Source organism: Charadrius vociferus, unplaced genomic scaffold (assembly GCF_000708025.1).
Source record: "Charadrius vociferus isolate BGI_N301 unplaced genomic scaffold, ASM70802v2 scaffold500, whole genome shotgun sequence".
Lineage (NCBI taxonomy): Eukaryota > Metazoa > Chordata > Aves > Charadriiformes > Charadriidae > Charadrius > Charadrius vociferus.
Genome location: NW_009646402.1, coordinates 162681 through 175315, shown reverse-complemented (window position 1 = coordinate 175315; position 12635 = coordinate 162681). Strand labels below are relative to the sequence as shown.

Here is a 12635-nt window from a genome sequence, read left to right as displayed (position 1 = left end):
TAAAAAGAACAGCAGTAAGTTTTGGGGGCGGGTGCCCGGCGGCGGTTTGGGCAGGCGGGGTGCGGAGCCGCGGCCGGGCGGGAAGTTCCGTGAGGGGGCGCGGGGCGGGGGCTCACCTCAGGCCTCGCAGCTCCCCCGGCGGTGCCAGACTAAATTTGTTATTTACCCCCCTTTGTAAATTGTTATACCCACGGGGATAGAATATTACGGAGAGGAGAGATGGCGTCTGGAATGTGGAGACATCCCCTATTACCACATTTCCATGCAATGTTGGGTTCTTTCTTTAACACTGTTTAATGAGAACTCTAAATTCTCTCACTGCTTCCCCCCCCGTTTTTCTTTTTTTTTTTTGTCTCTGTGTAGAAGAGTCCTTATTGACACGGGGGAGCCAGCTATTCCTGAATATATTGGCTGTTTAAAGCAGGCACTGTCAGAGTTCAACATCTCGATTCAAGAAATTTTAGTGACACACTGGCATCATGATCATACTGGTGGAATACCTGATATCTGCAAAAACATCCCTAATGGTAGGCCAGAGATTTTGGATATTGTTGAAAATGTTAGATACGTGGTAAGAAAAAACTTTTACTGAGTGCTTCTGTACAAAGCAGCTGGGTGGTTATTCTGAAATCTCTGTATAAACTACACGTAATTTCATTATACTGTTGCAGTGTGTAGAATGGGAGCAATGAATAATCTGAATATTGTAGTTGCAGTACTAGAGTTTTTCTTCAGTACCTGTGCATACCGTCATAGTGAATTTTTCTTATGTGTGAATAATGAGCGCCGAGATTACCATCAGCAGTTTACATGATGTTAAGAGATGTGAGAAAAACTTGATACTCTCTCTTTTCTGCGTTGATGGTAATGACAAATTGACCGTTACTTCCACTTGTGTTAATCTCTGAAAAAGAAACATGCATAACTGAGATTCCTTACAGCAGACCATTAGTAATTGCTGACAAATCCATAGGCCTCAGATCATGAGGTGGAAGAGGGTAGGGCAGTCTGCAGGTGAATTCTGATCTGAAAATGTGTATTTCATGTTGATAAACAGTAGGAGACATTTCTGCTTTAGTATCTGGGAAGAGAATAAGCAGTATGGATCATGCAGTTCTTAGCATCATTGGACTTTGTCACTTTGTCAACTTCAGTAAAGAAGCCAGAACACCCCTGAAAACATCATTGGTGTCTTTGCAAGGAATTTGGCTTTTTCAACCCATGAGCACGGTTGTAAAGACTAGCAAGGGATATAAATATCTTTCTGGGTATCGTTCTACTATCCATAGCTGTTCCAGCCAAGGCATTTACAGTTCATGCACAGTTCAGAGCGATAGATGCTGAGGGAGGTTGCAGGTCAAAAAGCTTCCATCCAGTGTTAGGCAAATGTTGAATGGTGCTTCTGTGAATCATAATGCAGAACATGGACGCAGAAATCTTAGTGTTGTTGTAGAAACTTGGCTGTTGTGGCTTTTGATGAGTCAAGAAGGAACATTTGTAAAATATAATAATTACTGACATTTCTTTTTTAATTTCACTTGTGCTTTTTCGTCTTCAAGATTGCTGCTGGTACAGAGTACAGTATTCAGATTCAGTGGCTTTCACTATTCAGTGTTTGTGGCTCTGGAATAGGGTTGCCTTATAAACATAAAGTTACTGTACAGAATTTCTTTTTTCTAGTTTTGTATTCACACTGGGTAATAATTAATTGTACTTGTTCAAAAAGTAGCCTTTCTGTGGGATTAGCTTTGTTAGCGACCATTTCAAAACATCATTTTCTTTGCTTTCTTTAAATAGACTCTGAATATCGCATCTGTAAGCTTCCTCGTGTCCCTCACCGTGAAGAAATAATAGATGGAGGACATAAATATTTTTATCTTAAAGAGGGAGATGTGGTACAGACAGAGGGAGCAACACTCAGGTAAACACCAATTTCTGCAAGCTTGCTGGATCATTTTTTTCTTCAGAATTCTTACACATATGTGTATCCTAACTTCTAATGATTGGCAATCCATACATCTAATCTTTTCAACACTTACACATGTAGACTTCCTATCATGCTCCAGCAGGCCATGCTTATACGAAGAAACTGTTTTTATGAATGAGGATTATCAGGAATTAGCCTTTGGTTTTTGGCCTCAGTAGAGAAATTAAGAACACTTCATTTGAAAAGTATTTCATCCAGGAAAACCAAATCGGATTGTACATACTTTCTCATCACTCTTAGCTAAGTAGTTATTATGAAAATTGATACTTTTGGGTAAGTTTATGGTAGTCTGGATCGATTATTTAGCATGCCTTTCTTTTTACTTTAAAAATATTTCCAAAGAGACACTAAAACTTTTAAAACCTAAAATGTTGAATTTTAAACCTTTAACCTGTCAGGTTCTTGTAGGGTGCCAATTTGGGAGGGCTTCTTCCTGGAGAGTGTATTGCCTGTCTTGTTAGTATGAATGAGCCTGAAACAGAAAGTCCCTCTGCCTCACACAAACACACACACACACACACACACACACACAATAAAAAGATCTGACCATTCTGTTTCCAGAGTTCTTTCATTAACAAGGCATTACTCTTCTGAGGACAGATTTTGCTTGTTTTCCTCAGTTTAGGTGTGAATTATCTCCCACTTGTAGAATATGCCAGCTGGCTGATTGGAAGAAAAAATGTAAAAATAAAGGATATATTTGACCAAAAGCACTTTATTTGTTAATGTTAAAAAAAAAAAAATACATGGAGAGTATTATATTGAATATTGAAGACCTACCACTACTCTAAGTGGCACATGTTTGGACAAAATCAGTTTAGAGATGGAAAACAACTTGTTAAATTTGAATCCAAGACAGAGGTGGCACATTTTGAAGTTTGGGGCAATGCAGCCAAACTTTATGCTTCCTTATAAGCAGGTATTCTCACCTGGTTAATTCAGTAAGCACTTTAAGCATACTCTTAGATCCACCACTGATTCCAAAATAGCAGTATCTGCATGTTTAATTTTAGTTACCAACCTTCAAGTTTTCAAGGTGTGCCAGGCAGCGTTGGGTTCTTTCTCCTTTGTTTTTCCATGTTAGTGGTTAAGCCCCTGGTAGAGTTTCATCAGGAACTGGAGGATGCCACTTCCTACAAAGGCAAGGTGGAACCCATGAACTTGATATTTATGTTGGCTCCGCAGGGCGATGGCTCACCTGCTTTCTGCTGAACTCAGTATTCAGTAAGAGCTGGAAGTCATTGCATCAGATGGTGCTGTGCTTCTGGCCTCCCAGCCCTACGCTGACGTGGCTGGTCGCTGTGTAGCATTGGCCTGTACGCGCCATGCTTGGCACCAGCTCTGTCAGTTCCTTATCACTCTGTTGATGCATTTGCCATTAACAAGAAGATTCTGTTGAATTTCAGCAGTCATGCTGGTCTGAGCTGTGTACTTTCAGTTTGACTCAGCCTCAGCATGAGGCCTTCTGCCTTTCAAAAACTGTAGCGAAAGGACACTGCAGTGCAGCTCCTCAGCAGCTCACATTAATATATACATATCAACTGCCTGTTCACCCTTTGCTGCATTCTAACGTAGTATTCATACAAGCTGTGGGGTCCTAAATCCTTACCATTCAGCTGCTTAATGACCTGCACACGGAACAGCTAAAAGACCATCATTCCTTGTTGTATTTGACAGCTCTGCTCCACTGTGTCATAGGGCTTTCAGGGAAAAATAAATTCCGGGAGACAGAACTTTGTCTGGTTTGGCTCCAGAAGTTTATAGTTAATTTCTAAAAGAATCAGCAACATCATCCTTACCCTCTTCTGCTAAGTGCAAGGTGTATATCAAGAACTTCACACATTTCAACTTGCAAATAACATGTCCGTTTTTCTTTTTTAAAGCTTCAGAGTAAAGCCTTCTGTAACACAAAGTCTACATGACTAGCCAGCTCCCTTAATGCACTTTTATTACAATGTGTCATGTAAGTAACAGCATACTAGAGATGATGATCGGTGTTCTCTACATGGTATAAGAGCATGGGTTATACAAAGTGGCGCTCTGTTTAGATCAACATTTCAGCCTTTTTTGATCTATTTTTTTTCTGGTTCTTATTGCGGGCTACTTTGTAAGTTTATAGTTTTATCATTATTTTTTTCTAGCTTCTGAAAATGAAGCATATATGCTGTGTGAAAAACTTAGCTTTTTTGTTGTTCTATAAACAGAGTTTTATATACACCTGGACACACTGATGATCATATGATTTTACATCTGGAAGAAGAAAATGCTATATTTTCTGGTGACTGTATTTTAGGGGAAGGAACAACAGTAATTGAAGACCTGTATGATTACATGCAAACTTTGAAAAGGTTGTTACAAATGAAACTAGATTTAATATATCCAGGTAAGTGGTTCTATTTTTAACTGCTCTGTTTTACTATATAATTTTCAAATATCTCCTATAAGAATTTGAGAGCTCTTATTGTAATCAAACACTGTTACTAAGGTAACAATTCAAGTTCATTACTTACTGTATGTCCAGTGCTAAGCTAAGATGACTTTTTGGCATGGTGGTTTGCAAAACTTGAAAATTTTTCAGTGATAGATATCTTTCCTTCCTGAGATTTCTCCATTTAAGGGTGAATCTTGTGCTTCTGTGCCTAAAGCCTACAGAGGCCAGAATCTTTCACTGTTGGAATCATGCAGCAAATTTGTTTTTCTTATATTTCTCTATCCAGATGCCTTAATGTTATCGCGCAAGAAAAATTAATAGTTGTTCTTTCGGTCCTTTGCATCCCCACATACACTGCCAATGTGTGTAACCTAGTAAAGTTTTTCTGAGAGAAATGTCTGTCCTTTGCAGCACAGATTAATCATAAATTCATCTTGGAAAGCTGCAGAACTGTCAAATGATTGTCTTAGTTAATGACTTAGCTTAAATTTGTACAAGAGCCAAGAGGCCAAACATCATGTTCTAAAAATAAGTTGCCGATTCATTCAGTCTATGACTTTGCTTTCATTTTTTTCCTCTATCTCCCCCAAACCTTGGGAATGCATTTACTTTTCATATAAACCACGTGTCTGTTTGACAAGACTGGATTTTAAGAATTCATTATTTAACTAAGGTTTAAGTTCCTCGTTTGCTTTTTCAGAGCTACATCTTAGGATTTTTTCTGATTTTTTTTTTTTTTGTCTTTCATCTTCTTCAACCTGTCATTCTGAACGACTGTGTCTACATTCTCAGTTCTGTCTTCCTCCATTAACCATATATGTTTAGCCTACATAGCCAAATCTCTTTTGTGTTCATTCTTAAAAATATCTTCTTTTGAAGTAGGTGTTCTTTAAGTGCTTTAAGATCTAAGCTTAAAAATGCTATTTAAGAAAAATATCATTACAGATATTCTATGGGTGTGGAGGCTGACATAGACAGAAATAGTGACTTGCTCATAGTTATTGGCTTAACTACTGATAAAACTAAGAATATTGTAGCGTCCAGAATCTCAATCTGTTGATCAATTCAGTGTTCTACTTTCTTTCTTAAATACCTACAAAACACAGTCTGTTCCTCCAATTGAATTTCTGCCTTCCAAAACCCCGTATATGCCAAATTCTATTGGGTTTATGAATTTTATCTGTTGTATTTCACTCTGTGCTTAACCATTATTTATCTAGATTACACATTCACCAAGGTTGAATATTTGTCCCATTTATCTGTAACTGTTTGCTACATTGTTATAAGTATGTTCACGCTGTACTTGCAATTAGAAAGCCAGTTAAGTATTACGTATTTTCAGTGATGAGTAGCTAAATATGGAGATGGTTTGGAACTAACTTTCTTTTTTTGTCCATGCACCACAAAATGTATGTGCAATCGTGTAAAAGATAGCTATTGCCCAGTCAGAAGAATTGTACATGTACTATCGTCATGTACTACAGTAAAATGGTAACTATAGCAGAAAGTAGTTTGCTTTACCAATACATTCTCTTTAAGCTCAGTACTTTGACTTTATTGCAGTTTTAGGTCTTCATAATTCTTAAACTGTTTCTCTGTTCCCCACCCGTGCTTTAGCACTCACATTGCAGCCTCAGAATTGGATGTAGAGGAGCGTGAATTTTTGTAACGAGCTGACTGCTGGCTAGGTGTGAGTAGCTGAATTTTGCCAGTCCTTCCCCTTCCATGTGTCTTTTCTAAATTAATGTGGAAATTACTTAAGGCAGAATATTCATGACAGTCTATTTACAGCCATTAGTTGATGAGAACTCTTGGAACCAGAAAAGGGCATTTTAGTCAGCAGAGGGCTCCCTATCCTGTAATAACAAACAGTGTTCTTTCTTGATAATATAGAAGAAACTTGTACTGGAGTTAGGCATCTGTGCCAGATTTCATGAGCCAATTATTTTCTTCAATTTTATCCTCTGTGCTTTATTTTTTTTTTAAAGTAAGAGAATCTCTATTACTTCACAGGGTATTACGAGAATAAAAACTTACTGTTTCTGATCATCTGGGCTGTACAGAGGTCTGAAGTAATGTGAAGCTGTCTGATATAAAGTCTGAATTACTGGAAGGATGGTGACATTTTGAGAGATGTATTTCACATGTTCAGAAACATTTTACATTTATGCAGATATTAATTTATTTATTGGTGAAATTAACTGTGTTGCTGTCCCTGAAAAACTATGGAAGGGAAGGATCCACATATGGATTTAGTTCCAACCTTTCTGACATCATTTTAATGTATGTATATGCATACACAATAGCTATGGATCAGATGATGTAACGGATATGAAATGCCTTTAACTTTGCAAAATGGGGATTCCATTCCAGGTACTGCCATTGGTCTTGTAGGTTAAGTCAATTAAATCAACTGGAAGAGCAGGGACTGATTTTAAGACTGCCTTGTGATTCCATGTGCAGGCCTTAAATTTGGATACTTTAATGTAACTTTTGTCACTAGAGAATGCAAGAGAACAGACAGTTACCCTTATAGTCTCTGCTCTGTATTTCTTAATGTGTTTTTTCTAAATTTAAACTTTTGTTTTTATAAATGGTAACATATTTACAAGAGATACTGTTATATTTGTAATTTATTTTGTAAGGAATAATAGCTTCAGGTTAAATTTGTTTGAAATCATTAAATATATGTGCATGTGACAGTATAGTGTTATATTTACATGTTACATATCTTTTATTTGTAACACTATCTTTACAAAAGGTAAGCTTCGATGTATATTTAGTAATTTCAAATCTGCTGAAGTGAGTGTGTAAGTTGAGATACGCATAAATATTTTGACTTGCTGAAGGATAGATTCCTTTGACACATTTTTATTTCACAGATATTCAAAACATGAAAAATTAGCTGCTATATTTCTATAAGCTGCCTGTCCTCAGGCAGAATACGTTCTAATTTTAAAAGCCTTAAAACTAAAAAGCCATTTAGTCAGTTAACTCAAAAGTACAAGTAAAGAATATGATGATTTTTTTTAAATAGCCAGAGAATCTCAAAAGAAACTGATTTGGATGATACCCAATAAATTCTAAAAGAAAGCTGTGTTTTCTTACAGTAGTTTCTGGTTTACTCATTTTATAATTTACTTGGAGTTTAGACTGGCAGAGCTGGAAGTTGCTGCTGCTGCTTCAGGTGAAGTATACAGACAAAGAAATAGGAAACCTTGGTATGAAAAGCATGTGATGAATATTCATGCGAGTAAATTTCTATATAGGTAAAACATTAAGTTTAATTTCTGTGCATGTAACTCAGGTCTGAAAAATATTTTCATTTCATCTGTCATTTTAGTGTATTATGAAGCAGTATTTGATTTTTCCACAAAGGTTAGTGCTTTATCAATTAAGCCTGTTTCTAATTTCATTCAGAGACCTTTTATTAAGTTGAATATTTCTGATTTGCCACAGTAAGCCCAGGAAAAAACATGTGTTTTGTTTATTAACCAGCCAGACATAAAATGACCCACATATAACTTTCCCTGTGCATTGCTTATTCCTGCCATGACATGTTCTGATTGGCTCAGTGATTTGTCTTCTATTATTATTTTTGATCATACTTACGGAAGTATGTTCTTAAGGGAATAAAGTACAGTGTGTGAGTCAGTTTTGAAGATCTGTCCTGGAAAATTTATCTGTCACAATTAAAGATGTTACTTTTCTCACCTCTGTATTTGCTAGATAGCCCCATAACAGGACAGTAGTACGTGAGTCCTTCACCTCAGCCACTACTGTTCAAAGACTAGTATCAATTTAAATCATCAGTATCAATATCATTTGGGGAGAGTGAGATTGGCAGACAGAGATAATATAATAATCTGAATCTCATCCTTCAAATCCGTGCAGCAGTGAACGCCTTTCCTTCTTTTTTCTTCTTTTTTTAAATAGCCTAAAGTAGTCTTCCCTTGCTTTCCTTATTTCATCTGAAGTATTCCCTTTCCTCATTCACACTTTTGAGATCCTAATTCTTCCTTTCCATCTTAATATTTTTCAATTGCAGACTGTGATGCAGACATTTAAACTTAATTTTGGCCTATTTATATGAAAGAAAAAACCACAAACAAACAAACAAAAAAAAACCCCAAACCAAAAAACACGCCAAGAATGTCTTACAATTTAACATCAAGGATACTCTTAACAGGGTGGTACCTGCAGATGCTGCTTCCTTTTTATGACTTTCAAGTCTACAATAAGAATGATTCAGTTATTCAGTAGCATACTTAACTCCAAACTTAAGTAATAGCGCTGTGGTACATGTGTTTTGATTTAGGTCACGGCCCAGTAGTACGTGATGCAAATGCTAGAATCCAAGGCTACATTTCTCACCGAAATGCACGTGAACAGCAAATTCTAAATGTTTTCCAGAAGAATGCTGGAAAATCATATACATCCTCGGAGCTTGTAAAGATAGTATACAAGGTAATTGATGATTAAAAGTTTTTAGATTGAACTAAAGAAAATAGAGCTGGAGAGGGGCATTTTGAGAAGTGTTAGTGGTTTTTACCTAATGAGCATTGGAAAATTTTAAGAGACATTTTGTCCTACTGAAGGTGGTGTATTTTTAAACTTGTTCACTCATTTACAGGTACTAACTGTTAAAGGATATTTAAACCTATGCAAATATTGTCATGGAATAGAAGCGATAGGTATCTGTGGAGAAATGCATCTTTAAATTTGTCTTTAAAAATGCTCAGTGCAGACCAATCTTGGAAGAGCACAGTCATCTTACTGTTGGCCAAAGTTTGCATAATACAAATGGATAATGCAAAAAATGAGCAAAGTAAACAAAAAATGTGTCATTAGGCTACTAGTTTAACTGGTGTAAAATTCATTTACTCATTTCAGGTTGTTGTCATTATATAACTAACTGAATGTTCAACTCAGCAATTCAGAAGAGGAAAATCTATGTTAATAAACCATGAGTTCCATATTGAAAAAAGAATTGGGAGATATTTAAACAAATACAAAATGTATATTTGTGTTCCCATTAGGAGATCCCTGAAAATTTACTTCTAGCAGCAGAAAGTAATCTCCTAGTCCACTTGAAGAAGTTGGAAAAAGAAGGAAGAGTGTGTAAGTTGTGGATGGAGGGGTGGACGGAGGGTCATTTTCATTTTGATTTTCTATGTACTGTTTCTCGTTGTATTTTAGTGCATTATTTCCTGGGGGGAAAAAATACCTGCAATTAGTTGCAGTAGCTGTCCTTCAGACAACCTGAAGTGGAATTATATACAAAAAGCCTGTGGTTATACAGTATTTCCAAACTTCTAGAAAATATTTTAGAAAGCATTTGTGACATGCTTAGAGCACAGATTACTGCAGTGCATACACCTTTAAATTTTTATTTAAAACATACCATGGAATACATGGTTTATACCTTTGTGTAGTTTCTGAAATTCATACCGAAGTATGCGTGTACATAGCATTTTATGGAATTACATTTTATGTTTCTGCCTTTCCTAAATACATATTGTTGTATGTGTGTGTTCTAGAGATGGTTAAAATCACGCAGTGTAAATTTTTACAATTTTTGATTAGTACAGTACTTAAGTAGAGCAACTATGTTTAGTTTTCTGGTTTTACATTGTGCCTTTACTTTTAATGAACAAGGTAAAGTATTTTATTTCTGTAATGGCATGCGCATGTGGAAACATTATTCAACCAGGAGCTAAGGAAAATATTTCTTTCTGTATGTACATTACATAACTGCACCCAGGACTGTCTACTTAAAAGTAAATAACTACATGAATATTTAGAACTGTTTCAAATTTTCAGCATTTACCAACCTTAATAACAACATGAAATAGGTGTATTTTTTCCAACTTGGACCTTCTGTTTATTTTAATGATAAATCAGCTACCAGGTACTAATTGCTTGAACAATTGAGAATTTTTGTAATAATAATGACCTGCTTTTTATTCAAAGAAAATAGGCTAGAGACACACAAATACAGTCATCACTGAAGTTCAGAAAATGCTGTTATTAACCAAATGTTGGTTATTAACACATTACAGACCTACACATTTCTCCAGTTTGGCTCCACAAGATTCTCCTGGGGTATCAGATGCTGTTGACTATTTATCCCTTCCTTTCACTGCCAAAGCAGCTCAAGCAACAGCATTGTCTGTTTAGATAAAGTAGTAGATAAATTAACTTTCTCTTTAAGGGCAGATTTGCAGTCTTCCCTGCAAAAGACTGTGTGTATACATCTTAAATGTCCAGGAATTAATTTGTTTGAGTGAGAGAGTGACTCCCCAACACCATTTTCATGCTTACTGGACAATAGTTTAGTTTTCCTCAGAAATCAGCTTTGAATTTTGAAGAGACAGCAGATGCGGAGCTTCAGTCAGGTATCTGTTCACAAAGCCACAACTGCCTGACATTATTTGAAAGTTTAAATAACTAGAGGAGAAACAAATTAGAATTGTTGTGGCTGTTCTACTCCAGTTAGAGGTCTTCGATTCAGCTGCGTGCTCCTGCTTTCCATGAAGCACAAAAAGTGCCCTTTAAAGTTTCTTGGTTTGTTTTTTTGTTTTTTAATCTTCAGTTTGTGCTCACAAAGGAGGAAAGCAATGTCATCAAAACACTTGGGATTTTTCTGTGCTGATCTCTGCAGTGTGGAAACAGTTGTTAAATTTTTAAATACAAGCCTAGACCCAGAGCTATGATAAACGTTTAACATCATGTGACCTTTGCCAGTTTTTCAGTTCAAATTAAGGACATCTGTTAAGGAAAATTGATGCTGTTGGTTGTGAGCATGTAGCATACAAGTACTTGTGTACTCATGTTACTCGTTCATTTGGTTTTGATATTTGAGTTTTTGTCCTTTCCACGTAGTCTGAGTTGCAGTATTTCAAGTTTTGTTCTGATAATGGAAGACTTGAGTTGCAGTCATAACACTGTCTGCTTAATTTTCACAAAATATTTTTCCAAAGAAACATGTTGTCAGTATCGGTAATGAATGTGACAGGCATATTACAATGTTACAAGAGAGCTACTCCATGCAAATTATGGCCATATGCTGTCTGCTGCAGTCATTAATTCACCACTTCATTCTAGGGATTGCAGTTTATGTTGGTACATAACTTTTATAACTTCAGTTAGGAGTGAGACTGCCTTTACAGATTTGCTCTTCTCACTTAAAAACGAAAAATAATGCCTTGTATACAGAAGCGTGGCACAATATGCGCCTGTAAGCTTTCTCCCATGTTTGGAGAATAAATATCTTGGTCATTGTTTCACATTTTTTAAACACAGCTGATGAAGAGATAAATATAATTTCACTGTTCTTAATTTAGCAGCACAGATATTTTTTTTTATCTAAAGTTCATAAATTCAAGAAAATGCAACAAGTGCTCTGCTACCTCAAATTTCTTAATATCTAGAAATTTTAATATTCTGACCTTTAAATAACTGTAGGATTAGTAACCTCTTTTTTATTAATCATTCTTTATATTGCTAGGTTACATTTGTGAAACAGTTAATGTTTATCACCTTGCATTAAAATTCAATGCTGGCCTGAAGGAAAGTATTGCAATAGTTTTAATAAAAAATTACATGTACAGAAATACCTATGCATGTACAGGTTAAGTTTGAGATAGTCTAATGTTTATATATAGCATCTAAGTGTTAGTTTGTGACTAATTCGGTCTTCTTTTCTTAACAGTATGTGAGGCATCTCCCAACTTCAGATGGAGAAACAATTTATAAGTTATACAAGATTGCTCAAGAATAATTTTAATCTGCACAGTTGCTGCACGAAAAAATACAATGATGAGCTCAGATGATATGTAAAATAAAAAATAATTCTTTTTTTTTAAGTGATAACACAATTTTAAAGCAATGTTGCATTCAGTTAACAAATGTTTTTCATATTCTACGTTATGAGAGTTTAAAAATAACCTGATAGGTACTGAGTTAATAAAATGGAATGAGTGCGACGAACTGAATGTTACCTCTGTTTTATAAAATACCCAGCTTTTCATCAGTGGCCAAAGACAGATAGCAAGGTCGTACAAACTAAATATTACAATATTATAAACTTAAAAGATATATTTAAAAAAAAACTCTAGTAAAAAGATTTGAAAAGATGTTATTCTAAACCTGTTTTAATTTGCTTCACAAAAAGAGATTTTCTAGTAAGCTATCTGTACGCTCTAAAAACCAAGT

The 12635-nt window shown here is 35.6% G+C and overlaps 1 protein-coding gene across 1 annotated transcript; it reads left to right on the top strand.

Moving 5' to 3' along the window:
- The first annotated feature begins 219 nt into the window (after positions 1–219).
- Positions 220–12312, top strand: LACTB2 (lactamase, beta 2). The gene is made up of 7 exons (XM_009894597.1): positions 220–224; positions 364–527; positions 1798–1921; positions 4192–4370; positions 8737–8885; positions 9458–9539; positions 12133–12312. Exons 1-7 carry the CDS (start codon positions 220–222, stop codon positions 12174–12176), a joined length of 747 nt encoding a protein of 248 aa, XP_009892899.1. The 3' UTR covers positions 12177–12312.
- Positions 12313–12635: the final 323 nt, after the last annotated feature.

What these genes read in the sequence shown, in the direction of transcription:
- LACTB2 (XM_009894597.1), top strand. An exon ending in ACAGAGGGAGCAACACTCAG is followed by an intron (nt 1,922 to 4,191) that starts GTAAACACCAAT and finishes TTCTATAAACAG; the next exon opens with AGTTTTATATACACCTGGAC. An exon ending in GGAAAAAGAAGGAAGAGTGT is followed by an intron (nt 9,540 to 12,132) that starts GTAAGTTGTGGA and finishes TTTTCTTAACAG; the next exon opens with TATGTGAGGCATCTCCCAAC.